Source organism: Rissa tridactyla, chromosome 17 (genome assembly GCF_028500815.1).
Source record: "Rissa tridactyla isolate bRisTri1 chromosome 17, bRisTri1.patW.cur.20221130, whole genome shotgun sequence".
Classification (NCBI taxonomy): Eukaryota; Metazoa; Chordata; class Aves; order Charadriiformes; family Laridae; genus Rissa; species Rissa tridactyla.
The window spans coordinates 500,406-522,924 of record NC_071482.1 but is presented as its reverse complement, the minus strand read 5'-3'; the positions used below and the strand labels follow the sequence as shown (position 1 = coordinate 522,924).

The following is a 22,519-nucleotide window of genomic DNA, read 5'->3' as shown; positions in this document are numbered from 1 at the left end:
GCGGCTGGGAGCAGGTCCATGCCTCGGCCCCGACGGAGGGAGCCCGGCCTGGGAGACCTGCAGAGGAGCAGGGGCCACGTTATCGATAAGGAGTCTGGAATTGGCACCGGTGGGGAATCCGCGGACTGTTTCACTACCACACGGAGAGCGTCTCGGTGGCAATCTGACAGCGTTGCCACGTGCGTGGTAGATAAGATATTGGTGTCCTTACAAGTAGGTCTGCAGCGGATGAAAGGGTGTTTTTATATCCAGACGGCTCAAGACAGGATCTTGTAAAAGGCCAATACGTAAAACGCACGCGGCTCCCAGGGTGCGAGCAGAACAGCAAGAGGTTTTCATTCTGCGCGGGAAGGTAACTGCGACGGTCTCTCCCCGCGCGCTGTTTGGGCAGCAGCGTGTGGGCGCGGGCTGGCGCGTGACGGGGCAGCAGGGACACACCGCTCCCCTCTGAGAAACCCCCCCGGAGCAGCGTGGGGCTGCGTGCCGCGCTCACCCCACGCCGTCAGCTAAAGCTGACGCTGCGCACGAGGCCCGGGATCTTTTTTTCTGTCTGGAGCCACGAGCTGACTGCGGGATGTAGAAGACTCGCCTGCTCGTCGCTGATGATTCCTCAAGTAGAGCGTAGCCGGCAGCTGTGGCGGCGTCAGAGGCTGCGCTCGTGTCGGTAACGGCAGTAAGAGCCTGTTTGTGTCCCACCGGGGACGGGTCCTGTCCTGCACGGCACCTCCGGAGCCCCTCGCCAGGTGCGTAGTAACAGGTGAAAGACTCTCCGAAGGTGAATCCTTGCTGTCTGCACGCCCCCGAAGCCGGGGGGCGAGCTGTCTCCTGCATCGCCGACTCTGGCCGTTTCTGATGAGTTAATGTAGAACGGGTGACTTCTTTTCTAATGTGGCCAAGTGAAGACGCTGCGAGACGCGTTTATTTGGAAAGCAAATTGGTTCTGCGGGTGTGCTCGCGCCGCCCGGGGCCGGGAGCGGCGCTGCTCCTCCCCATCAATCCCAGCGTCAACCCACGGCCACGGGCTCCAGCCTGAAACACCCAACGCTCAAGAAGGTTCAATGAGCAGGAAAATACTCCCATTAAATCGACGTGACTCCTCGGGCCCTTCAAGGAAAGCTCGTACAGGCTTTCGACAGCTTTTAGCCTATTAATTCGCGCTGCCGGGGGAGCAAGGGAAATATCAGACACCACGAATGGAACTGAAAAGGGGGAAAATTTTGGTATAGGGGGGTTTGCCCAATGTCCTTCGCCAATGAAGAATAAAAAAGCACGTCCAGCCACATTTCCGCCTTCCCTCTAACTGAGCTCGCAGAGATGCTGCCGGAGCTTTTGGCGAAGCCGGAGGAAAACCCCTGCCGAAAGGCCGCAGCCACTCTGCCTCGCAGGGATTTCCGCAGCCAACACCCAGCGCCTTCCCCCGGAGCGGGCGCCGCCGGGACCCGGCTCCTCAGGAGCTGTGAGGGTGCCCCGGTCCCTGCCCTCGTGTTCCTGGCTGGGCTCTGCAGGCAGCTGCTGCCTTTATGCCATCGAAGCAAACGCCTGTGTCCCTCCGGAGCTGACGCTGGCGGGGGATGGCTCCAGCCACCGCTGCGGGTCTGGGCCAGCACTTCAGACCCTTCCCCACGGCTGTTTTCATTAGCAAAGAGCTTAATGTCCGCAAGGCTCTGCAGTACCTTCTCCTTCCAGGCTGCTCCGCTGGAGTAATTACGAGTGCGGCAAACGCCGGGGCCGCGCAGACACAGAACGGTTCAATTACTGGCGTGGCTTTGCCCAAAAATCAATAACAAGTTTCATTTTTTCAGTCTTACCGCTTGTGCTGCTGGGTTCTGGGGATCGCTGTTGTCCCTGCTATCCGTGGGCTCACCTGCTCGTGACCTGCGTGCGGCTGTTTACGTCCTTTAGCTGGTTGCGTGATTCGCCTGCAGCTGTTAGCTAGCCGGAGTTCTGTCCCGGCCTCCGTTGTTGAGCTGGACGTTTAAGGACGCTTGCGTTGCGACTCCGGTGTTACGCAAAGCGCTGCTGAACGCCGAGAGCCGCGTGCTGAGAAAAGCCCAGGCCCCTCTCCCGACATACTTTCCTTTCAAACTTCGCTCTTCCCGGCCCGCACGTCTGAGCAGCAGTAACGCGTTCTGCGTAACCCGGACTCGCCGGGCGGCTCAGGGCCGAGAAGCAGCTTTGCGCGTTGCCTGTTCTCACGAGCGTGTTGTGGAAAGGGGAAGAGCTACGGGCGCTCTCACAGGGATTATTAGCTGCCGTTATCGATCCCTTCCGTGCTGTCACGAAGGACCCGCGGCACTTTGGGGTTTGTGCATGTTGGGGTGCCCTCCGCCCGCCCACAAGCCAGGCGGCTCGGGCCATTCCCTCACGCGCGGATGCTGCGCGACGGCGTGACGCGGGAAACCGGTGCTGACCCCCCGGGCCTGCAGACACCTGCGTGACGGGAACGACGTCAGCTGGAGAGAGATCGGAGACGGCCGTGCCTCGTCCCCAGCGCTCGGGAGGCCGCGCTTACTGAGTGCACCTGACTCCAGCCTGCTTCCCATCGCAGGCGTCGCATGGAAGGCCTTGTTAAACGCCCCCCAACGCCCCAAGCCATTGCTACCCAACGAGAGTCGTTTCCCAGAGCGTTTCCTTTAGCAACGCTACGAGAGGCTGGTTCCCCCAGCAGCTTATGGCGAGCACAAAAGAAAGGCTGCACGAAAACACCGTCTTCCAACAGAACTGTTTTTATTGTGTAGTGAAAGGCTGCATCTAAAACCAGATGAAGAGGAGTATCAAACAGCGTGTTTTACCTAGGACATACACAGACGCTGCTGAGGCTCGAGCGTGTCGACGCCTTGCTCGCACAGAAAAGAAGCAGTAACTGAGGCTTCCGTCTGCGTTTTAACTGCCGTTAAGAAAGAAGGTAACTGAAGGGTGCAGCTTCTCGGGAGACTGGCAAACAGAAAAGAACCAGGAGACGCATCTAGTACGTGCCACAGGCTGGCGCGGCACGATGAGAAATCAGCTGGCAGTTTTATCGCTTTCTCCATTCTCTATTAGTTTCCTTTTCTTTTCATCCGTTTTCCTCTTGAAGATGCTATCTCTGTAGAACTGAAGTTCTTTGATGCTCTCCCTGATGTCATCGAGCGCTCTGAAAGAGAATTAAGGAGGGTTTCAGAACGCCTGCACGCACCTTCGGCTACATCTGGGTTCTACCGCTTCCGAGCAATTCCAGGCTGTAAGAAATCAAACTCTGCTGTGCACGGATCGCACATCTGGCAGGAAGGAGAACCACCCTCGCTACTCTCGGCCGCGTGGAAAGCAATAACAGTCCACCAGCGCTGACATGCCAGGGAGTAACGCACAGCTTATTAGTTTATGTCACCGTGGGACAGGGAAGCTCCTGAAAGCCAACAGGTTCTACGGCTTCGACGATTAAAAGCAACTCAATCTGAGACAAGAGAGCGCGGGGCTCCGGAGACGTGCTGCCAGCTCCTGCTTTGGCCACTTCTGCCTGCTCAGACGGCGAGGCCGCAGAGCAGTAATCGTGCCGCGCAGCACACCGACCCACGCTCTCCATCCCGACCCCTGCGGCGCTCGTCCCTTCTCCTCGTGTCCCGGAGCCGCCTCTCCTGCCCAGCGCGGGCAGGGGAGGGCAGGGCAGAGGCTTCGGGGACTCCTCTGGCCGGGGTGGGGACAGCCCTAGCTCCAAGCGCCCAGCAGCACCTACGGGGAGCCCAGCACACAAGGCGTCCTGCACTTCTATGTTTCGTCTGCGCAGGTGAAGGAGTAAATGGATGCACACGCTGCGCATACAGTAAATACGGACCTAGCAAAGCCCACGGACCTCACAGGACCCACCGTCTCCTCCTTTGGGAAGGACTAGAAAACGCAGCTTTCGAGAAGTAAGTTTCAATATTGCGCAGAGTCTTTTCTTCCAAAACCTCAAGGCAACTGCAACTTTTAGGGATGCCTCAGATGCTGGCAGGAGCGTAACTCACAATTAATCCCTTCCAGAGGAAGGAGAACAAACTCTGACACGTTGGGAACTCGGGAAATAGCCAGGAACAGAACCCTCATCTCCCCAGACATGGAAAAGTCTTCCAATTTCAGTGGCTCCGCGAACAACTCTGCCCAAAACAAGGACAGAAAAAGCCCACTGTGGAGCTACTGTTTTCACGTGATTTCTCACTCCGACGTCTAAGAAGTGACAGATGTGTCGACGTTGCCAAACCAGCATCTGGGCTTGAACAGTAAACAGAGCGAATCGGAACAGATAAGCAAACTTCTGAGGCTCTGCAGTTTAACGGTCCCTTTCCCGACACTAACCAGGCTTCAGACGGGGAACACAGGCGTACGACAGGCAGTGGAAGCACACCGCCGCCGCCCGCAGCAGAAGCAGCACACCAGGAACTCAAAGGAAGCTCCGTATTCTGCTCGTGAGGAGCGTGGCTCCGGCGTGACAACCGTGCTCTCTTACAGACAAAAGCAGAAGTCTCACCTGTGAGAAGCCGCCTTCTTTGGTGCAAACTCGTATTCTTCTGGATACCAGCGCCTGTAGGTGGAAAAAAGTGCTACTTAAAAAAGGAAAGTGGGATACCAAAACACGTCCAGGGACTGCTGCAGGTTTGTCACAATTGGCGAAAGAATTTCGGTTTCACTGGCAGCCAGAGAAGCCACAACCCTGCGAGTCCCCGTGCTGCAGCCTCCAGAGCAGCCGCTCGGGGAGCACGTCACGGCTGCTCCTGCGCGTCCCTGAACAGAGCGGAGCGAAGCAGGAGGTGCTGCAGGCAGCCCTCTCCCAGCAGCCCTTCACCTCGCCTTGGAAGAGCTCGCGTCAGCGCCACTGAACAGCCTTCCCTCGGTTATCTGTCTTTCATACGACTGCTTAATTTGGGGAACGTTTACCTGCAAAGTTCTTTGACAGTGCTCACATCAATGATCCTGTAATGAAGATGCCTCATGAACTGAGGCATGTATTTGTCAAGGAATTTCTTATCTGCGTGAACAGAGTTACCTACAAAGACACAAAACGAGACGTTTCTTCAAAGACATTACAAAGCCACCATGAACGACATCTAGACGAGAAGCAGGCTAAGCGAGCCGGGGAAAGATCATAGGGTATGAAAAGCTATTCGCAAGCAGCTCGTTTATCCCCTTTTCTAGGAAATATGATTGTAAAGGTTTGTCAGATTTCCGTTGCGGGATCACACACGGTTTACATCCATAATCCCGCTATTAATTCTTCAGTTACAACTCCTGCAGTTTCCGTCACACAGATAAATATCAAAGTATTACGCAAGAATCGGGTTTTCCGCCACGTGAAGACGGGCATCGGTATTAACTTCTCCTAGCACCAGTCCCAAGACCGCCTGTGAAGGTCCTCACACAGCGAGGAAAAGACGCCGTGGGGTTTGCTGCTGCTCTTACGGTCGCAGGGTGCTGTCAGCAGTTAGGTCGCCCGCCCCAATTACAACCGTACAGGGAAGCAGTAATGCAAAAAAGAACTGCAGTTTCCTGCAGAAATGACGAGCAATATTTGCCCTAGGGAAGCTGCAGAACGCACGACGCCGTTACTGAGCCTCTCCTTACTCAACAGGTTTGATTTGCGTGCCAGAGCTCAGCAGAGCGCACTAAAGCATCCCCGCCACGTGCAGCAGCGGGCCTTTCGGCATCCAGCTGGGAGCTGCGGGAGGGATGACATCGTTGTTATTAAGAAAGAACGTACTTTACCTGCGAGAGGACAGAGACCCGGTGGTGTCTGTTGCCGTACAAAGGACAGAAACTCATACTCTGCTTGCTGCAACGAAATTTTACTCTCCTTCACAGCCTTAGTAAGGCCAGACTGCAAAAAAGAGCCATCCGTCATAAATCAGAAATACACTGCCAAAGAAGACGCTTCCAGCAATGCTCCAGAGCGGAAGGACCACCCTCTGAGTACTGTTTGTTCCCCGGCGCGCCCAGAAGTACCGACCGAGCTCTGTGGTTCGGTATTCTGGGACGTCCCCTTGCCTTTATTCCCCCCGGCTGCCTCCCCGAGCAGGCCTGACCGATGTGCAGGGCGCCGCTCGGGAAGTACAAATCCACCCAAGTGAAGGCGACCGAAGCATACCCCTAACAGCACCGATGTTCCTCGGATTTGGTTTTTTGGGTTGGTTTTTTTTTCTTTCCCGGTTGCTGTGCTTTCCAGGGGTTCTTCTCAATTACCGAGGCATTACGCAAGCCTCGTTCATACACCTGTACCTACGTGATCCAGGAGAGCGTGACATGTCTCTCTGTTGAAGGAGCGGCACTCGCCTCTCCAGCACAGAGCAGGAGGTATAAATAAACAGAAATAATCAGGATCCCGGCTTAAGTGTTTATCAAGATTCCTATAAATCAGAAAAGTTCCTTCCTTCTTTTTTTCAACAGTTAAATGTCAAATCTGCTCCGAGTGTTCTCAGTGATGTATTTCCATCTGGCTACGCTATATATTTCCACGACTGTGCTGCAAAAAACCTACTTGACAGATCCAAGTGGTGGTTAAAAAATTCATTATGTGGCTGCATTTTCATCTGTATTCTAATTGCTTCTCTTTTCTTAGTCAATTAAAAATAAGTAGCTCCTCAGGAGCAGCGATAACGAATGCTACCATCTTCAATTCACTCGTGAGCCGAAGCCGAGTTTGAGTCCTCAACTGGAGAAGGGGAAAAGCACCCATCACAGTAAATTAATATTCATTTTCCAAACTCTCGCTAATCCTTCCCAGGGAGCGTGAGATGCCGAAGCGGGGAGGAGGGGAGGGGTCATGGGTGTCTTAAAACTTCACCCTTAACTGAAAACTAACTTGAATTTCAATTCGTAATCAGGAATTGGAAAATCCATTCGCTTTCACGCTACTGGCAAGGAGGAAGCTTTCTTTGGTGGCTGAAAGAACTGAAAATAATCTCTTGCTGCAAAAGTTAAGCCTTCAGCAAAAAAAAAATACACTAGGCTTACAGTGCTGAGGGGACAGGCAAAAATGACAATGCAACGTTTACGGTAAATCTGTCTGTTTAGTTCTCCAAATACCTGAATTTGCAGTGATTAATTTGCATTTCGTCGGCTCTGGATTACTCTACACTGATCTCGCTCCTACTCCTAGCTGGGACTTCAAGCCACAACTTCCCCTTCTCCATCAGAACTATTCTTTGAATTATTTTATGCAACGCGGAACAGGCTTCACCGGGAGGAGCTGCCAGAGGAGTCCCTCCAACCCGGCTGTAGAGGCAGGCCATGGCCGACAGCTCCGCGAGCAGACCGGGGGAGCCAGACCCGACTTCCTAACCTCAGACCCGACTTCCCAACCTCACTCCTTTCGGAGATGGGGACCAGCGGCACGTATCGGAGCGGCGGATGCCGTTCCCAGGCCCAGCGCCGCTGTCTCACCCTGCCTGCAGCTCTCCTGGGAGCTGCTGCTCCAGCCGTCTCAGAGCACCGCTCACCAGCTGTCGGCCTGCACTGATGCTTCTGCCTCTCGAGGTAGAAAGCAGTTTCCAGCACTATTCAAAGTTACGAAAAGCCAGGCTACAAAGTGCAGGCCCCTTCGGGGCCATCCTGCAGCTGAGATACGGGATGGAGACTACAGATACACGAGTGCAATCCGCAGCTGTGCCACGGATGACCTGCGAGACCCTGGGCAAAACGTTACGCATCAGCTCCTCCGTACAAAATAAGGATGATACTTACTTCTTTATCTCCTCTGCTTGCCTGCAAACTGCTCAGCGTGGGAGTTGTCCCTTTTTAGGTGACAGTACTGCAACTAATAATTCTGACTTACGCGTCACTCTCATCGTTGCAAAGAGAGAGAAAGCGCAGCATGACTGCTCTAGAAGGGTTACCTTCCCGTGATGCTCCTTGCACCACTCGGACATGCTCTCCAGCAGCTCGTCGGGCTGATTAATAATCAGGTTCGGGCCCTGCCGGGAAAAGACAAACACAAAGGCAATCAGAAAAAGTTCCGTACGGTTGCTCCCACGGGCCTGGCCTTGAGACGCAGCGCGGCCGTGGCAGCGACCCAGCGCAGAAGCGGCTGTTCGGAGGGCGCGAAGCGGACAATCCGCCGGGCAAGGTAAGGTGCGCGTCCGCAGGGGGCCGGGGCCGGCGCAGCAGGAGCCAACATGGCCAGAGCAGCGGCCACCGGCGCAGGCAGGCAGGGGCCCCGGCAGGCATCGCCCCTGGGCGCAGAACCCCCCCGCCAGAGGGGCCGGGCGGGCCCGGGGGAGCCCGGGGACGGGGCCCGGCGGGGGCTCCTCACCTCGGCCAGGACGTTGAGGTCAGAGTCGGTGATGAGGCAGGCCATCTCCAGGATCTGGTCCTTCTCCACGTCCAGGCCCGTCATCTGCCACACAGGGAGCGGCGCCGTCAGCGCGGCCGCGGGCCGCCCCCCGCTCCCTCCCCTCCCCCCCCGGCCCCCGGCCCGCGCCCCGCACCTCCAGGTCCACCCAGACCATCCGCTGGCCCATGCCGCCGCCGGCCATGCCCGCCGCCCGCCGCCGGCCCCGCCACAGCCGCCCGCCGCAGCTCCGCAGGCGACCCAGGCCAGCGCGGCTGCCGCCCAGCATCGCCGCCAGGCCGCAAAGCGCGGCCGCCGCACTACAACTCCCGGCAGCCCCCGCGGCGCCGGCCCCAGGGCGGGCGCGGGCGGCGGGCGCAGGGGCTGATGGGAGTTGTAGTCCCGAGGGGGTGCGTGGAACGACGGGAGGGCCTCGGGAAGCGGCTCCGCGGCCCCTCCCCGCCCCCAGCGACACCGGGGAGACCCGGGGGTGCCCCGGACTCGTTACGCGGAGCCGGTGGGTGGAATGAGAACGGTTCACCCGCGGGTTTTTTTTTTCCAGGGAGACGTTTAATGCTCTTCCCGAGAGAAGGAACGTTCCAACGTCCTGTATCAAAAACGCCGTGCGAGACGTTTCGGGTGCCACAAAGCACCGTCCCGCCCGGGCGCCGCTTCGGGGGGACACGGAGACGGCCCCGGCACCCGCTACAAAAATACAAATGCGCGCTGCTCTACAATACAAACGGCAGCCGCCTCTCTGCAACTGCGACACGTTTTCTTTTCCCCCCGCGCAAAGCCCTAAAGTGCAGAGTCAACACGTCTAAAATGAAGACACTAATTTTGGAGGATTACGCTAGTTTTACAAACAAACATTAAAAGGTAACCGCGAGGGGTTGTGGGTTTTGGGTTTTTTTTTATACGTAGACTCCGTGAGAAACAGATCGAACTCTCTTTGCCATCAAGTTCTTTCAAGCCCAGTGCAGGGGGGTTAATTAATGCCGCGACGGGTGCCACTTGGCCTCTCTGTAGCCCTCCCTCCGGTAGTCGTAGTCATGGCTCCAACCGTCCCGGTGCCTGTCTACGTAGGCGGGTTCCTCTCTGCCCGCCCGGTAGTGGTGCTCGCCATCGTGGCCCCGCTCCTCGTAGCCGTATTCCTCCCTCTTGCCACGGCCGTAGTCGGGTCCCCGCTCCCCGAAGCGCTGCTCGCGGCCGAAGTGCCTGCCCTCGGGGTGATAGGGGTGGGTGCTCAGCCGGCCCTTGCGCGGCGGCTCCGGTCGCCGCGGCATTTGTGGGGCCGGGTGGAAGGCGTGAGGAGCTGGTGGGTAGCCGGGCAGGGGGAAGGCGGGCTGCTCATACTTCCCCCCGAACGGGGGCGGCTGCCACGCGGCGCTTTTCATCTGCAAAGAGAAGAGGAAAAGGGTCGGGGGGTTCAGTGCACTCCTTTCCCGGCAAGGTGCTGGATCCCATCTGGGGCACAGAGAAATGCTAATTCCCGTGCTGGCCCCAAATCGCACACTAATCACTCTGTAAGTACACAGGAAAATGAAAGTTTTTGGTTTGGAAATGAGACTAAACACGAACTCACAGAATAGCTGTTACCCCTTGCTTCATCTAGAGCTGAACTCTTAAAGCTCAGGGCCCTCCCTGACTGACCACCCGAGTACCAACAGCCGTAAATCTTCTGGAACTGGCATTTCAGCACTCCAGAAGTACATTTCCACAGCTTCTCACGATTGTTACAGGACACGGGGACTCAAAATCAGAGACAACTCTGTCGCACGTTGTCTGTCAGCCCTGGGCGAGCACAGGGTCAGGCGCTCCCCCCAGAAGCGAGAAGCGTACCACCGCTTGTCTCTGAAGGTTATCAGCAGAGGGCAGAGACCGCTGTGCCGACGAGAATCCCGCTGCTCCCATACCATCAGGACTCCTGTCGTATCTGTAGAAAAAAAACATTAGGAATTTTAGCCTTAAAAACAAGACCCTTGCAGTCCAAGGGGCACTGGAATCCTAATTGCGTTACTCCCATTAGAAACAAAATAAGCGTCCAAGCGTCAGGCTGAGCTCACCACTGTGGTCAGAAACTGGTGCGGAGGTGCCTGTGCTGTGCGTTTGGCAGCGCTCTCCCACCACCTTACCCCACCGGACCTTCTCCGTGCTCGTATGAAAACACAACGCCGTTCTTTCTGCACTAGAACGTCAGGCACCGAGCACGCAGGGCGCCAGGAATGCAAGTACTTACTCCATGGGGGAGAAAGCGCAAACTGCGCTTGGGAAGAGAGCCAGGGAAGCGGCGACCCCTGGGAGTGCCGTTTTCTGCTTTGCCCTGTGCGTGGGTACCCACAGCACGTGCTGACGGGACTCGTACCTGCTGCAGTTGGATGCGGGGTGCGGCGCGCCGGAGGGGCTAGTGCTGGCGGCTCCGTGCGGGGAACAGGACGGGTTGCCATCCTGAGAGGCATGACTGCTCCCTGAGGAGAAACAAACGTTTCACGAGACAGACACACGGGAGTTAGAGGAACGTGGGTATGGAGCGAACTTGCCAGGTGCTGGCAGTTGCCACACGCTCAATTAGCTCCCGAGTTCTGCCAGTGACCTGCCAAAGCACGCGATCCAGTCTCCAAAACAAGACTCTGCAACTGTATTAATACACGCAGGGACAGATGCAATCAGGGAGCGATATTCTGGCCAACGCGCCTTGTTTAACTGACACCAGGTGCAACTTTCACTGCTTGCGTGATAATTTACATTAGCTTTCAAGGGTATAGAACGAATGATAAATAAAAAACTAAACGGCAGAAGGCTCAGCTCCGTGATTATACTTGGCAATGACTGCCAGGAAGGTCCCCTGCCGAACCAGAGGGACGAAAGCAGAGGCCTGCTTGGCCCCACCGTTCCACGGACTCATCGGCCGTCAGGCGAGTGACAGCGTGGTGACAAGGATGTGCAATTTACCCCATTAAATATAAATCTGCCAGACTCGGGGGGGGGAGCTGACGGCAGTTTTGCTTTCTCTCTGGTGGTTCAATGTTTGTTTTTGCGGGCACCTGATCGGAACTGGATCTTGATGGGCCGCCCGTAGAGCTTGATCCCGTTCAGCAGGCTCAGCCCGTAGGGCACGGACTCCTCGTGCTTGAAGTTCACGAACGCGAACTGCTTGGGCCGCCCGTCTCTGTCCTTCGGGATTTTAACCTTAATCACCGGGCCTGCCTGCCGAGACGGAAACAAAACCCCTTAAACGCCAGCGGGGCGACGGCGGCGCGGCCCCTCGGAAGTTTGTCCGACGGCGGCCGCCGTACCCCGGCCCGGGCCCGCCCCGCCATGGCGGCCGCGGCCTGCCCCGGGATAAAGCGCGGGCGGGCGGGCAGGGGGCGGCTGCCGGGCGGTACCTGGTGGAACAGCTCGAAGATGAGCTCCTCGGTGACCTTGGGGTCCAGGTTCCCCACGAACAGGGTCCGGTCCGCCTCGGCCGCCGACGCCCCCATGGCCGCCGCCGGGCAGCCCGCGCGCCCCTTTGCGCAGGCGCCGCCGGCGTGACGTCGCTGCGTCGGCGTGCGCGCCCCGCCCCTTCCGGTGGGCGGGACAGGGGAGGAGGCCGCGGCCATGGCGGCGGCGGGGGAGCTGCGGCCTCAGGGCCCGGGGCGGCGGGGCCAAGCGAGGAGGCGGGCAGCGGCGGGCTCGGAGGGACCGGGGCCTGCGAGGGGATGGGGGCCGGCCTCCCGCCGCCCCGGGCCTCCCTATCGCCGGTGGGTTCAGGCCAGTGTCGCCGACAGGCTGCGTCCAGGTCGCGACACAGCCCGGCGCGTGAGGGGTTTTCTCAGTTCCCCTGTTATTTCCACGCTATTGCGAGCGTCCCTCAAATAAAGCGAGTGGCTCTGATCAAACGCTGCCCGGTAAAAGTGTCCTCCTGATTAAAAAAAACCCTGATTTAATTGTTTACTGGTAGGAAAGCCCGGAAAGAATCCTGGGGGTGTGTGGTGGGAAGCTGCGTCCGGCCTCTCTGCCGGCTCCTAACCCTTTTCCTCTCTTACAAGCTGCTGCCGGAGGAGCCCGGGGGCTGGAGCCCAGCCCGGTGGGAGTGCGGCCCCCAGCACACAGCGTAAACGTGGGGTTTTGTCATAAAATAACGGAGGGGGAAGGAGCGGAGGTGAAGGCGGTGACTGGTGCGTTTCCTGCCATTGTTTGGTTTTATTGCCACAAGGCTCCGTTTGGTGGCGGCTGCATGGGTGCGTCCCGCGGCCGCGCCAGCCGGGAGGGCTGCTGGGTGGTCCCCGTCACGCTCTAATGCAAAGGGAACCCTTTGGGGTTCATTTTTGTGCCAAGCGCTGGGCAGTGGTCTCCCAGTTATTTGCTTTTCCAACTATTTTGCAAAATCGCTCCCCTGCCCCTGTCGTCGTCGGAGGACGGTTCCTCCCGGCAACTGTAATCCCCTGGATATTTCAAAAGGCGCCGGATGTAAAACAAGGATATTTTCCATCTGGAAAACTTTTGAAAGGGGAAGTTGAGCCTTCATTTTTCATTAGATTCCAACGCGTTATGGCAGATCCTGTTTTCTTGTTAATTAGGCGCTGTTCATTTTCTTCACTTCATTACTTACTACCGCACCTAGAATTTATATTCATTTGGTTTAATCGTGTTCGCCTGGTTACATTCTAAACAGTTACTCACTCAGAAAGGAAATTATTACCTCGCTCTGCCAGGACTTCCACTTTGCCTTAATTTCCCTGGAGCCTCATTTACTTTCCTCTGCTTTTTTTCCTTTCTGGGTCCCCGTGGGCTTGGCTGGGAGCGTCTGCGGCGTTTGTACCATCCACCACCGGCTCGCTCCCCATGTGCCACACATGCTGAGCCGGGCACGGCCGCGTTTGGAGACCCGCAGAAGGCGCTGACGGGCTCCGGCGTTGCCTGTCGCAGCCTCACACAGCCCCACCTGGAAAAAAGATGCAACGAGAGGAGGGGGAACTATTTCGTGTTCCTCGTAGGTATGCTCTGGCAGTTCTGTTGTGGGTTTTTCCCTTTTTCCGTTGCTTTGCCCTTTTTGCTCTTCAAAGAAGCAAACTGGAAAACTGAAAAGTTTTTTGCTATGGGGGGCAAAACACATTCTTTACCTGCCTATTTCCACTCTTAATATGCAGGCACTCTGAAATACTGCAGAAACTTCAACCAATTCTGCTGCAGAGGCAAAACGAGCAACTAGCTCTCCTCGGGTCGTTGCTTGTGCTCGTGCCTCACGCCTTTTCCTTGGCCCTGGGCTACTCTCTCGCCTTCTGGGCTACTCCCCTGCAGCCGTGGGTCCCCACGTCCCCCAGCTGGAGGCTGTGGCTCAGCTCCCCGTGCGGCACAGGTGCCTGGTGGCCGCTCGGCCCTCTCACCCAGCGCATCCCTGTCCCCAGCGCCGGTCGCAGGTGTTAGCCGTGCTCTCCCTCTGCCCTGACCGCGCTCCCGCTCCTCCAGCTCCTCGGCTGCCTCCGTCGGCAGCGGGCACCGGCACCGTGGTGATGTGGCTGATCCATTGAAAGCGGGTGCTTGAATATTCCCGGCAGCCAGAAAGCCGGTGCGCGTGATGACACCCAGTGATGGAGAGAGCAGTCCGACAGCGCCGTGGGAAATGACAGTCTTTTCTCTCCATCCCATCGGCTGCGTCCTGCTGTTCCCACAGCCCGCACAGGCGAGGGGAGCGCCTAGTCTGTCTCCTCCCGGCACGAGTCCGACCTGCGCCCACCTTGCTGCCTTGGGTGCCGCCGCGATTCCTGTCGGCGAGCGGCAGGTGGAATGCCACCCGCCTCCGTGCTGGGAAAGGCTGTCAGTGACTCCTGGCAGGTTGCAACAGAAGGGTAATTGTAGCTACAAACTTCTCCGTGAAGGGAATCATTGTGCTTTTTAAACAGACCATAAAAATCCCCAGCGATGCCGATGTTCGAACAGTTAAACAGCGATTAAAGACGCCGGCGCTACAAGACCTGGGCATGTTATTTCGGGAGAACATGTCAGCAGCTGCTGAATCCCTGCCGTTACTGCGCCACGCTGGCAGGCTGCGGGTCGTTATGGCAGCGGCAGCGGCGTTATATTCAGTATTAACTAGCGAGCAGCGCGGGTCCTGCGCTGCCGCCGAGCGTCCGCTGGTTTTCAGCTCCGTTTCTCGGAGCGGGGCAACAAGGCTGTTCCCGGCGGTGCCGAAAACCGGTGCCGTTTACACAGGGTGTCCCAGGGGCTCCGGGGACAGTCGCGCCCAGCAGAGCTGGAGCTGGCGGTGTCACCGTCTCGCTGAGGTGGCAGCTCCAGCGTACACCTCTGGGGTCACGTACAATTGCATCTAGTAACCCAGCGAGCCTGCGCTGGTGCCAAGGTTACCCCACAGCCCTAAGGACTTCACTAGGGGGAGTTTAATCAGATTTTTGCCAAGAGACCAAAAGGGGACGGGACGGGGAGGAGGCCGAGCCCCTCTGGTCCCTGCCTGGGCTTGCTGCCTGCTGCGAAGCGTGTCCGGTACTTGGGGACCAAGACTCATTTCAGTTTTTTGAGTCCTTTTCTGGGCTGTGTTGCTGCCTTACTGTGTGGCAGAAGGAATAAGGCTCGTGACGGGACTCTATCTGTGTGTACCTGGTGAGAAAATTTCCCATTTCCCTTTTTCTTTTCGCTCTTGAACCAAAACTACCCCAAAAGAAAATCTGCATGAGCGAGGGCAGGAGGAGCGCCAGCAACAAACCCCACACACTCACTGTAAAAAATTGCCGAGAACTGATGCGTGTTGGGTGGGCGAGTATTAATTATCAGTAAAAATGCCTAGGCTGGATGATCTCTGGAATGAGTCTCTGCTATGTCGCAGGTCCGGCTGTCTGTAATCGAGGGAGAACAACGGAGGACGGGCAGCGTGCTGCGAGCCGGAGGCGGTTGCTCTGGGGAGAGCATCCTTTCCACCTGCCCACCCTTTTCCCCGGTCCCGCGGCGGTGCCGGCACCTGGCAGGTACAAAGTGCTGGGGCTGCAGCGTTTTGTCAAACAATTTTTCCAGGCCTAGTGAAAAGGCCAGCAGGCGCTCCCGGTTCTGTGAGGGCTGGGCATTGTCCGGGTGCAAGGCGTGCTGCTCCCCCGACAGCATCCTTTCGTTCCCCCGACTTTTCGGACAGAGCACGCGGGATTTGACCAGGAACTAGAAACAGGTCTGGGTTTGGGCAGTCTCGCTGCCTTTGCAGCCAAGGGTTTTTCCCGTAAGAATGGGTTTTGGTCTCAAGGAAGGGAATCACGGCTAAAAGAGGGCAGCTTCTCAGAAGCTCTGCTCTGACTTGGGAGGATGGCGGGGAAGGGACTTGGGTGCAATTCCTGTTTCGGGGCCGGGGCGAGCTCGGGGTCACCTGGGCTGCTGGGGTTTGGAGTGCTGGTGCTGCCTGTGCCACACAAATCCCAGCCCGCAGACACTGTTAGAGCACACACGGGTTTATTTGCTTCCAGACAAAGGGGTAAGGGGCTGTGGGTTACACCGGCAGAGCTTTTTGCAACCAGACACGCTGCTGTTTTCCTCCCCAGCGTCCACGTGCTACCCGCTGATGGAGGCACGCTTGCGGGCCACCAGGCTCAACACGGCTTCGCAGTCGGCGCCAGCGTTGCCGGGAGGGCACGGGTGGACCTCGCTGAACCTCACGTCAAAGCCAGCGCCCTCCACGGCTTCCTCCACCATGTTCTTGTCCAGGCGGAGGCACGAGAAGACCTGATTGTTGAAGGCGTAGTAGGTTTCCTGCAGGACGGTGACCATCACCAGGTGTCCCCCCGCCTTCACGAGGGCACCGACGTTTCTCAGGGCGCTGCGGAAGGTGGCCAGGTCCTTGCAGGCGGCCTCCAAGCAGAGGGTGGAGACGATGCAGTCGGCGGGGGGCAGGGACACGGGCTCCGTGGGGTTGGCTTTGGTCACGTCGCACTTCAGAACCTGCTTCACCTTCTTTCGCAGCTTCTCCTCTTTCTCAGCCCACTTCTCCCTAGCAAGTAAATAAACAAATAGCAGAAGGGTCGTTACATGGTTATTCAGCACCTGCGCCTGCGACTTTGTGTATGCCGTGGGCGGTAGGAAGCCAGCCTCACCTGTCCCCTTCCAGCTCGCAAACGTATTCCACCACCGGCCTCCAGTCGAAGGCTCCCGCTTCCTTCTTCAGCCACTTCTCCAGCTCCCGGCGGTTCTGGTCCGTGTAGTCCAAGGCGATGATCTCCTGGAAGTGCTCGCAAGCGGACAGAAGCTGGTAGATGGTGGGGCCGCAGCCGACGTCTATCAGGGTATCGCCTCTCAGCCCATCTGGTGCAGAGTTGCGGGGGGAGACCATCCCGGCGAGGATGGAGACGGAGAGGACGGACGGACGGATGGAGACAGATGGAGACAGAAAGGTCTCAGATCCCCACCGGGCTGTGCTTCCCCTGCCCCAGAAATGCCACCCCAAGTGCCACAGTCCCGCGGTGCAGCCCCGTCCCCCCGGTGCCCGGGGCTCTCGGGCAGCAGCCCGGCCCGGGGGCAGCTCCGGCAGCGGGAGCGGAGCCCCCAGCCCCCTGCTGACCCCCACCCCCCTCCCCAGCCCGGGTTGCGCAGTGTTTACAGGAACCGCGGAACGACTCCGGCTGGCAGCGCCCTGTATGCACAGGTATACGCGCATGCGGAGAGAGATACACACGTGGAAGTGTCCGCGTGCCTGTGTAGGTCGCTGCGCGCTGGGGCACAGGCCGAGCAGCCCCAGGACAGCCCTGCAAAATGGCACCGCCGGACGCCCCTGGGAGGGGACTCACCCAGGGAAAACATCTTCTGCAGGACCCTCAGGTTTTGCGTCAGGAAGGTGTTCGGCTGCCCCTGGCTGTTGCTCAACCTGTAAAATTCCCTCAAGTACTCCTGAGGGTTGAAACTCCGCTGGTAGACGTCTGTGCCCGTGAAGACGGCCGGAGCCTCCATGCTGCCAAGCGCGATCCCTGTTGCTCGCTCCTCCTGCCCTGCTCTGCTTTCGCTTTTATCTCCCTCCGCATCCTCCCTCTGGCTGCCGGCCCAACACGCTCCGCTCCTCAGCAGGGCCGTCCCTTCCTCCCGGCTTTCGCACCCGGCTTTACTTTTTCCATAGTAACTCGGGACTGAAATCCCCCCAGCAGCCCCCGAGCCGTACGATCCCCTGCGCCAACGGCCGCAATTAATGGCAATCCCTGGGATTACGTTACACGTCCCCGGCTTTACAGTAATTGACGGCAATAAACCAGCCCAGCGCGAGCCGGTGTCGCCGGCAGTCGCAGCCCGACAGCTCTGTAAACAGAATTAGTGTGTCGACACCTTGGCTTCTTAATAGCAGGAGATTGAAGTCAGCGCGTTGGGTAATGTAACGTGGCAAGGAAGTTTTAAGGCCATTAGCTGCCCTGGCAGAGGACTGTCAAAGTCTCCCCCCCAGGAAGGAGGAATCGCTTCCCGTCCATGGAAAGCGCCTGCCGAAATTCCCGTTCTCTTCCATGGATTTTGTTGCTTTTACTTTTTTTCTGGTCTCCTTTGGAAAAGCTGCATTTTCGCACTGAAAAGCAGAAAATTCCCAGCCTCGGCACCTGGGTTTTGGCTCCAGAGCCGGCTCTGGACCCCGCGTCCTGCCCGCCGGGGGTCCCTGCCTGCCCCGTGGCCCCCGGCAGCCCCTCGCCCACCGTCCCGGCTGGCGCGGAGGGGACGCCATGGTGGCAGCCTCCTTCGCCGTTCCCGCCACGAAGAGGCAGCAGAGCCCTGTGCTTCTCGCGGCGACGGGTCCCCGCAGCATCTCGTCCTCTTCCCGCTTGCCCAGCGGGAGCCGGAATGATCAAACGGTTCCAGGCTCATTACTGACTCCGAATCTATATAATTGGCCTTTGCTTTTTTTAAAGATCTGTCATGAGGAATGACGGGCGGACGAGCCGCCATATCATCCTCAAACTAATAAGCGCTATTTCAGGTCCCGAGGTGACTTTCTTAACAAACCCTGCTCGCCGTCCCGCACGCACGGCCGGACCTGCTGGTGCGAAACCAGCTGCCGGAGATAGGAAGCCAAAAAAGGGACGTCAGCTTGAAAGATGAACGCACTAAAAAGGTTTTCTGCTGAGAGCAAAGCCGACAACAAGCGCTCCCTGCGACTCCAGTGCTGACACCCCAGGCTGAAGCGGTTTCTAAAGGCACCGGCCCAACAAGAGCCCCCCCAGCCATGGCAAGCGGAGCCGGGGGCGGATTTGCCAGGGGCCGTCAGCCCCCGAGGCAGAGCACGGGCGCTCCCAGCCTTGCAGCTGGAAGCCCTGAGACAGATCCTCGTGATGCCCAGGGTTTTGTCCCTGCACTGCAGCAGGAACGGGAGGCGGGGGAGAGGGAATTTGCCCCCTGTGTGAAACTCCTGGAGCTCACAGAACCATTGGAGGTGCTGCAGGCTGTACCTGGATGCGGCCATCCAGTCTCACCTCGCTGCCCGGGCACGCCGGCGGGGGGGCATGCTGTCACCAAAGGGGACGCGCCAGCAGCTGACGCCAAAGATGACCCTTCAGTGATGCTGCGGTCTGTGCCCCGAGGAGGGTGCCGGGGGTGGGGGTGGGCAGCGGTGCCGAGCATCGCCGAGGGGGCGGCGGGGCTCAGGGAGCCCAAACACACGTGTCCGGGCCCGGGTCTGCGTGTGGTGGTTTTTAAGGCAGCAGGTTGAGGTATGGAAGCAGTGTCGCCCTGAGCCGGCTGCAGCTCGGGGGCTTCGGCTCGTTTCGGGTGCCGTTTGCCAGCGCAGCGCTTGCGTTTCAGTCCGTAGAGCCCATTTTTGCTCATCGAATGGCAGGATTTGGGGATAAAAGCGTACACGGGCGGCACCCAGAGGGCCTGGGGGTATTTCTGAGTGGGAGCGGTGGAGCGTCTCGGGGAGAGCGAGTCCCCGCGCATCGCACCTCGTCACCCCCCTGCTGCTGGAGAGGGGACGCAGAGCCTGCGGCGGCGGCTCCCCGGGCCGGCAACAGCCCCCAAACGGCTCTGCTGCTCCAGCTTTCCCTCCCTATTGAAATCTCGGCTCTAGACAGCTGATTTCCATTTTCCCCCGTTTTTAGTTCAATCAAAGTGTGTGATTAGGGCTCTGCGGGCTCCATTGTCATCTCTACCTAAGTGCTTCTCTGATTGATATAAACAGCATTTCGATATTTACGCTGCGGAACGCATTGCTCCGCTTATTTGCCTGGATAATGCACAAAATCTGCCATTACAGGGAGGAAAAATAACCAAAAAAAAAAAAAATTTTTTTTGAAAAAAATAAAAAAGCAGTCCCTGCGGGCAGGTGCCGGGAGGGGAGGGTCCCTCCCTGACGGGGTGATGGGACAGGGCTGTGCCCCGTCACCGAAGGAGGAACACCTGGGCCCGTGCCATCAGCTGGGTGAGCCGCAGCTGGGGAGGTGATAAAAGGCAGGGGGCTGGGGGGGCTCAGCCCCTGCCGCTCTCCTGCTTTGGGCCCTGCCTGCTGCCGGCTGCGCGTGCCGGCTCCTGAGAGCCCGTTTGCCAGCAGCCGGCTGGTGCCACGGGTGCGGGGTCAGCCCCGGGACTGATGGGGGACCTGGGTGTGAGCCCCAGCAGCCCCCGCTCTGGTCCCGGGCTCTGCGTCCCCCGGCCGGCCCCGGAACCCTCCCGCCGCCTCCTCGCCCGCCGCAGAGAGGTAAGCGCGGCAGTGGGCACCGCGGTGCCGGGGGGGGCGACGCGCTGCGGGGCTGGGGCCAAAAGCAGCCTTTTCTCTATTTGACGTGCTTTTTACCGGACTCTCCCCTGCCTCCTGTGTGCCGGAGCACGCGTAAAGAAAGCACCCGAGAAGGAAACGCTTCTCGTCTCGGCTACTTTTTGGAGAAGGGGGGGACTGTTCTTTTGCGGATAACGCTGGGTATTTGAAATAAGCGAAGGCAATTGTGCTTTTGAAGGATAAAATGCACTTCTTTTCTGAAATGCAACAGCTCTTTGGGGGCTTTTTGCAAACTCGCCAGGTTTCTCTCGCCAGCCTTGTTAGGGCTCCCGGGCTGGGTCCGTGCTGAGGGATGGCCGGGACGGGAGGCAGGAGCACAGCTGTTCCTGGGGGCGTCCGCCAGGTACCGGTGCTTTGCCGGGAGTTGGCTGGAAGCGCGGCGGTCGGTCGTTTCGGTTGTTGCGGAAAACATTTCATGTTTATTTCCTGGATGTTACTTGGTCGAAAGTATTCCGCTTCGAGTTTGCTGTCGGACTGGGAGGAATACCCGCTGCTGCCTTTCCCTCTGCCCCCTCCTCCCGGCGGCAGGAGCGCCCGCAGGTGCTCGGCTGATTTTCTGGTGCATGGATGTTGATGTGATGGTGCTTAAATTATCTACGACTAATAACCGGGGGCGCTGCTGGGGTCCTGCCCCGGTCCCCCCCGGGGCTGGGCTCTCCCCGGCCGTGGGGCGCGGGAGCAGCCGGGAACAAAAGGCGCCTCTTCCTCCGCGTGGTGCAGAGCATCCGAACAAAAGCTTCGCGTTCCCCCACGCTCCTCTCTTTCTCTTTCCTCTCCCTCTCCTTTCTTTTCCCCTGTTCTCCGGTGGAGATTTGAACGGTTCTTTTCCTGGTTTCAATTTCTCTGTGCTGCAACAAGAAAGTAGCAATTAACTGCTATAAGGCTGTTTTACAGTCCTGTGGAAACCCTTTCCATCCACTTTGTTTTAAATGGGTGTATCTTTTATTCCTAGTTTTCGGCAGCGTAAAACTTTACAGCGTTTGCTGCAAACCTTCATACTTTGCTCCGCGGTTTATTGCTCCCTCTGCAGATATATCTTACTCATAAATAAGGCTTCCATCTCCCCGGCACTTGACTAGGAGCCGCAATGCCTCTGAGCGGTTTCATTAACGGGACTTTGCCTAGAAATCATGGCGTGATTCACCTCCACCCTCAGTCTCTCCCTCACCCGACAGCACGGAGCTCGGCTTGGGGGTTATCCGTGCCCCGGCCAGCAAATCCCCGTGGCTCCGGGAGACGCAGGAGACGGCTCCGGGTACGGGTTTGGGTTTGGTGGCTGAGCCTCGGAGCAGAGACACGAACCCACGGGTCCCCGCGATGCCCCAGGATGAGTTGTCCGGCCGCCCATCCCGGTGCCGTGGGGTGTGACGCCCTGCTGGGCAGAGCCTGGGAGAACCACCACCCCCTGCGTCCCTTCTGCCAGCCCAGAAGGGCGCGTTGCCAGCATCGGCGTCGGCCTCGGAGTGCGGAGCTGGGATGTGTCGTGATAAAAAGTCCCTTGTGGGGGTGGACACCTGCGGAGGGAGAAGCGTCTGCCCAAATGCTTGGGCCGTGTCCCTCGGGGGTGCGCATCAAGCCCGCAGTCGCGGAGCAGACCTGCGTTGGACTGCACATGCTTGGCCGGCTGCTTTAGCTGGAGCAGTCTCTCTCTTTTCTAGGGATTGTTTACCCATTACTTGTAAAAAACCTCTGTGTTTTCCCTCTATTAGCAATGAATCTGGCTGTTCTCAGCCCCGTGGTATGAGGGCCAGGGAAAGATGGATTTGTTTCGTGTGGATAGGGCTACCAAGATGCCGAGGGGACTGGAACAGCTCTCTGATGAAGAAAGGCTGAGGGATTTGGGTCTCTTCAGTCTGGAAAAAAGACGGCTGAGGGGGGACCTTATCAACACTTATAAACACTTAAAGGGGGGGTGTCAGGAGGATGGGGCCAGGCTCTTCTCAGTGGTGCCCGGGGACAGGTCAAGGGGTAACGGGCGCAGACTTGACCATGGGAAGCTCCACCTAAACACGAGGAGGAACTTCTTTGAGGGTGGCAGAGCCCTGGCACAGGCTGCCCAGAGAGGTGGGGGAGTCTCCGTCTCTGGAGACATCCCCAACCCGCCTGGACGCGTCCCTGTGCCACCCGCTCTGGGTGACCCTGCTCTGGCAGGGGGTTGGAGGAGGTGGTCTCCAGAGGGCCCTGCCAACCCCGGCCACTCTGGGATTCTGTGATAATGGTGTCCGATGGCCACCCTGGACTTGTATTGCCACGGGAGCAGCAAGGGGGGCTCTCCCTTGCCCCACCACCCATTCTGCTGAGCCCCGTAGCAATGCGCTGGGCTCGGCATCCCTGCGTGCGGCTGACACTGGCCCCGGCGGCCAAAGCCCCAGCTGGCCGCTGAGCGGGCGGCACGCCAGCCAGGGCCACCGTTCCGCCGCAGAGAAGCCCAAAGCTGTGGGTGGAAATGGGGGCGCGCAGGGTTTTTATCGCCTGCGTCTCCGGGAAGGGGAGGAGGTGCTGGGTGCCCGCCGTGGGCCCAAGGGGGGAAG

General features: G+C 58.4%; 3 protein-coding genes across 3 annotated transcripts; all 3 read right to left on the bottom strand.

Moving 5' to 3' along the window:
- Positions 1-2,710: 2,710 nt before the first annotated feature.
- On the bottom strand, positions 2,711-8,589 carry REXO2 (RNA exonuclease 2). The gene is made up of 7 exons (XM_054223064.1): positions 8,433-8,589; positions 8,258-8,341; positions 7,842-7,919; positions 5,716-5,827; positions 4,891-4,999; positions 4,484-4,537; positions 2,711-3,133 (listed from the first exon to the last, which is right to left on the bottom strand). The coding sequence occupies exons 1-7, from the start codon at positions 8,562-8,564 to the stop codon at positions 3,004-3,006; spliced, it is 699 nt and encodes a 232-aa protein (XP_054079039.1). The 5' UTR covers positions 8,565-8,589; the 3' UTR covers positions 2,711-3,003.
- Positions 8,590-8,823: 234 nt separating this feature from the next.
- On the bottom strand, positions 8,824-11,820 carry RBM7 (RNA binding motif protein 7). Its single transcript, XM_054223063.1, has 5 exons — positions 11,662-11,820; positions 11,320-11,482; positions 10,641-10,743; positions 10,118-10,211; positions 8,824-9,672 (listed from the first exon to the last, which is right to left on the bottom strand). Exons 1-5 carry the CDS (start codon positions 11,755-11,757, stop codon positions 9,268-9,270), a joined length of 861 nt encoding a protein of 286 aa, XP_054079038.1. The 5' UTR covers positions 11,758-11,820; the 3' UTR covers positions 8,824-9,267.
- A 3,869-nt stretch (positions 11,821-15,689) lies between these two features.
- Positions 15,690-17,389, bottom strand: NNMT (nicotinamide N-methyltransferase). Its single transcript, XM_054223223.1, has 3 exons — positions 17,035-17,389; positions 16,345-16,552; positions 15,690-16,241 (listed from the first exon to the last, which is right to left on the bottom strand). The coding sequence occupies exons 1-3, from the start codon at positions 17,192-17,194 to the stop codon at positions 15,806-15,808; spliced, it is 804 nt and encodes a 267-aa protein (XP_054079198.1). The 5' UTR covers positions 17,195-17,389; the 3' UTR covers positions 15,690-15,805.
- Positions 17,390-22,519: the final 5,130 nt, after the last annotated feature.

Bases quoted from the DNA above. Each gene is read 5' to 3' on its own strand.
- REXO2 (XM_054223064.1), bottom strand. From the start codon at position 8,564: ATGCTGGGCGGCAGCCGCGCTGGCCTGGGTCGCCTGCGGAGCTGCGGC. The intron at 4,538-4,890 runs GTAAACGTTCCC...TTCCACCTACAG, and splicing joins ACTGTCAAAGAACTTTGCAG to GCGCTGGTATCCAGAAGAAT. The intron at 3,134-4,483 runs GTGAGACTTCTG...ATTCTCTTTCAG, and splicing joins AAGAAGGCGGCTTCTCACAG to AGCGCTCGATGACATCAGGG.
- RBM7 (XM_054223063.1), bottom strand. From the start codon at position 11,757: ATGGGGGCGTCGGCGGCCGAGGCGGACCGGACCCTGTTCGTGGGGAAC. The intron at 11,483-11,661 runs GTACCGCCCGGC...CCGTCTCGGCAG, and splicing joins TCTTCGAGCTGTTCCACCAG to GCAGGCCCGGTGATTAAGGT. The intron at 10,212-10,640 runs GTACGAGTCCCG...TTTTTTCTACAG, and splicing joins CCCGCATCCAACTGCAGCAG to ATACGACAGGAGTCCTGATG.
- NNMT (XM_054223223.1), bottom strand. From the start codon at position 17,194: ATGGAGGCTCCGGCCGTCTTCACGGGCACAGACGTCTACCAGCGGAGT. The intron at 16,553-17,034 runs GTGAGTCCCCTC...ACTCTGCACCAG, and splicing joins GCAGAAGATGTTTTCCCTGG to ATGGGCTGAGAGGCGATACC. The intron at 16,242-16,344 runs GTGAGGCTGGCT...TTTACTTGCTAG, and splicing joins TGCGAGCTGGAAGGGGACAG to GGAGAAGTGGGCTGAGAAAG.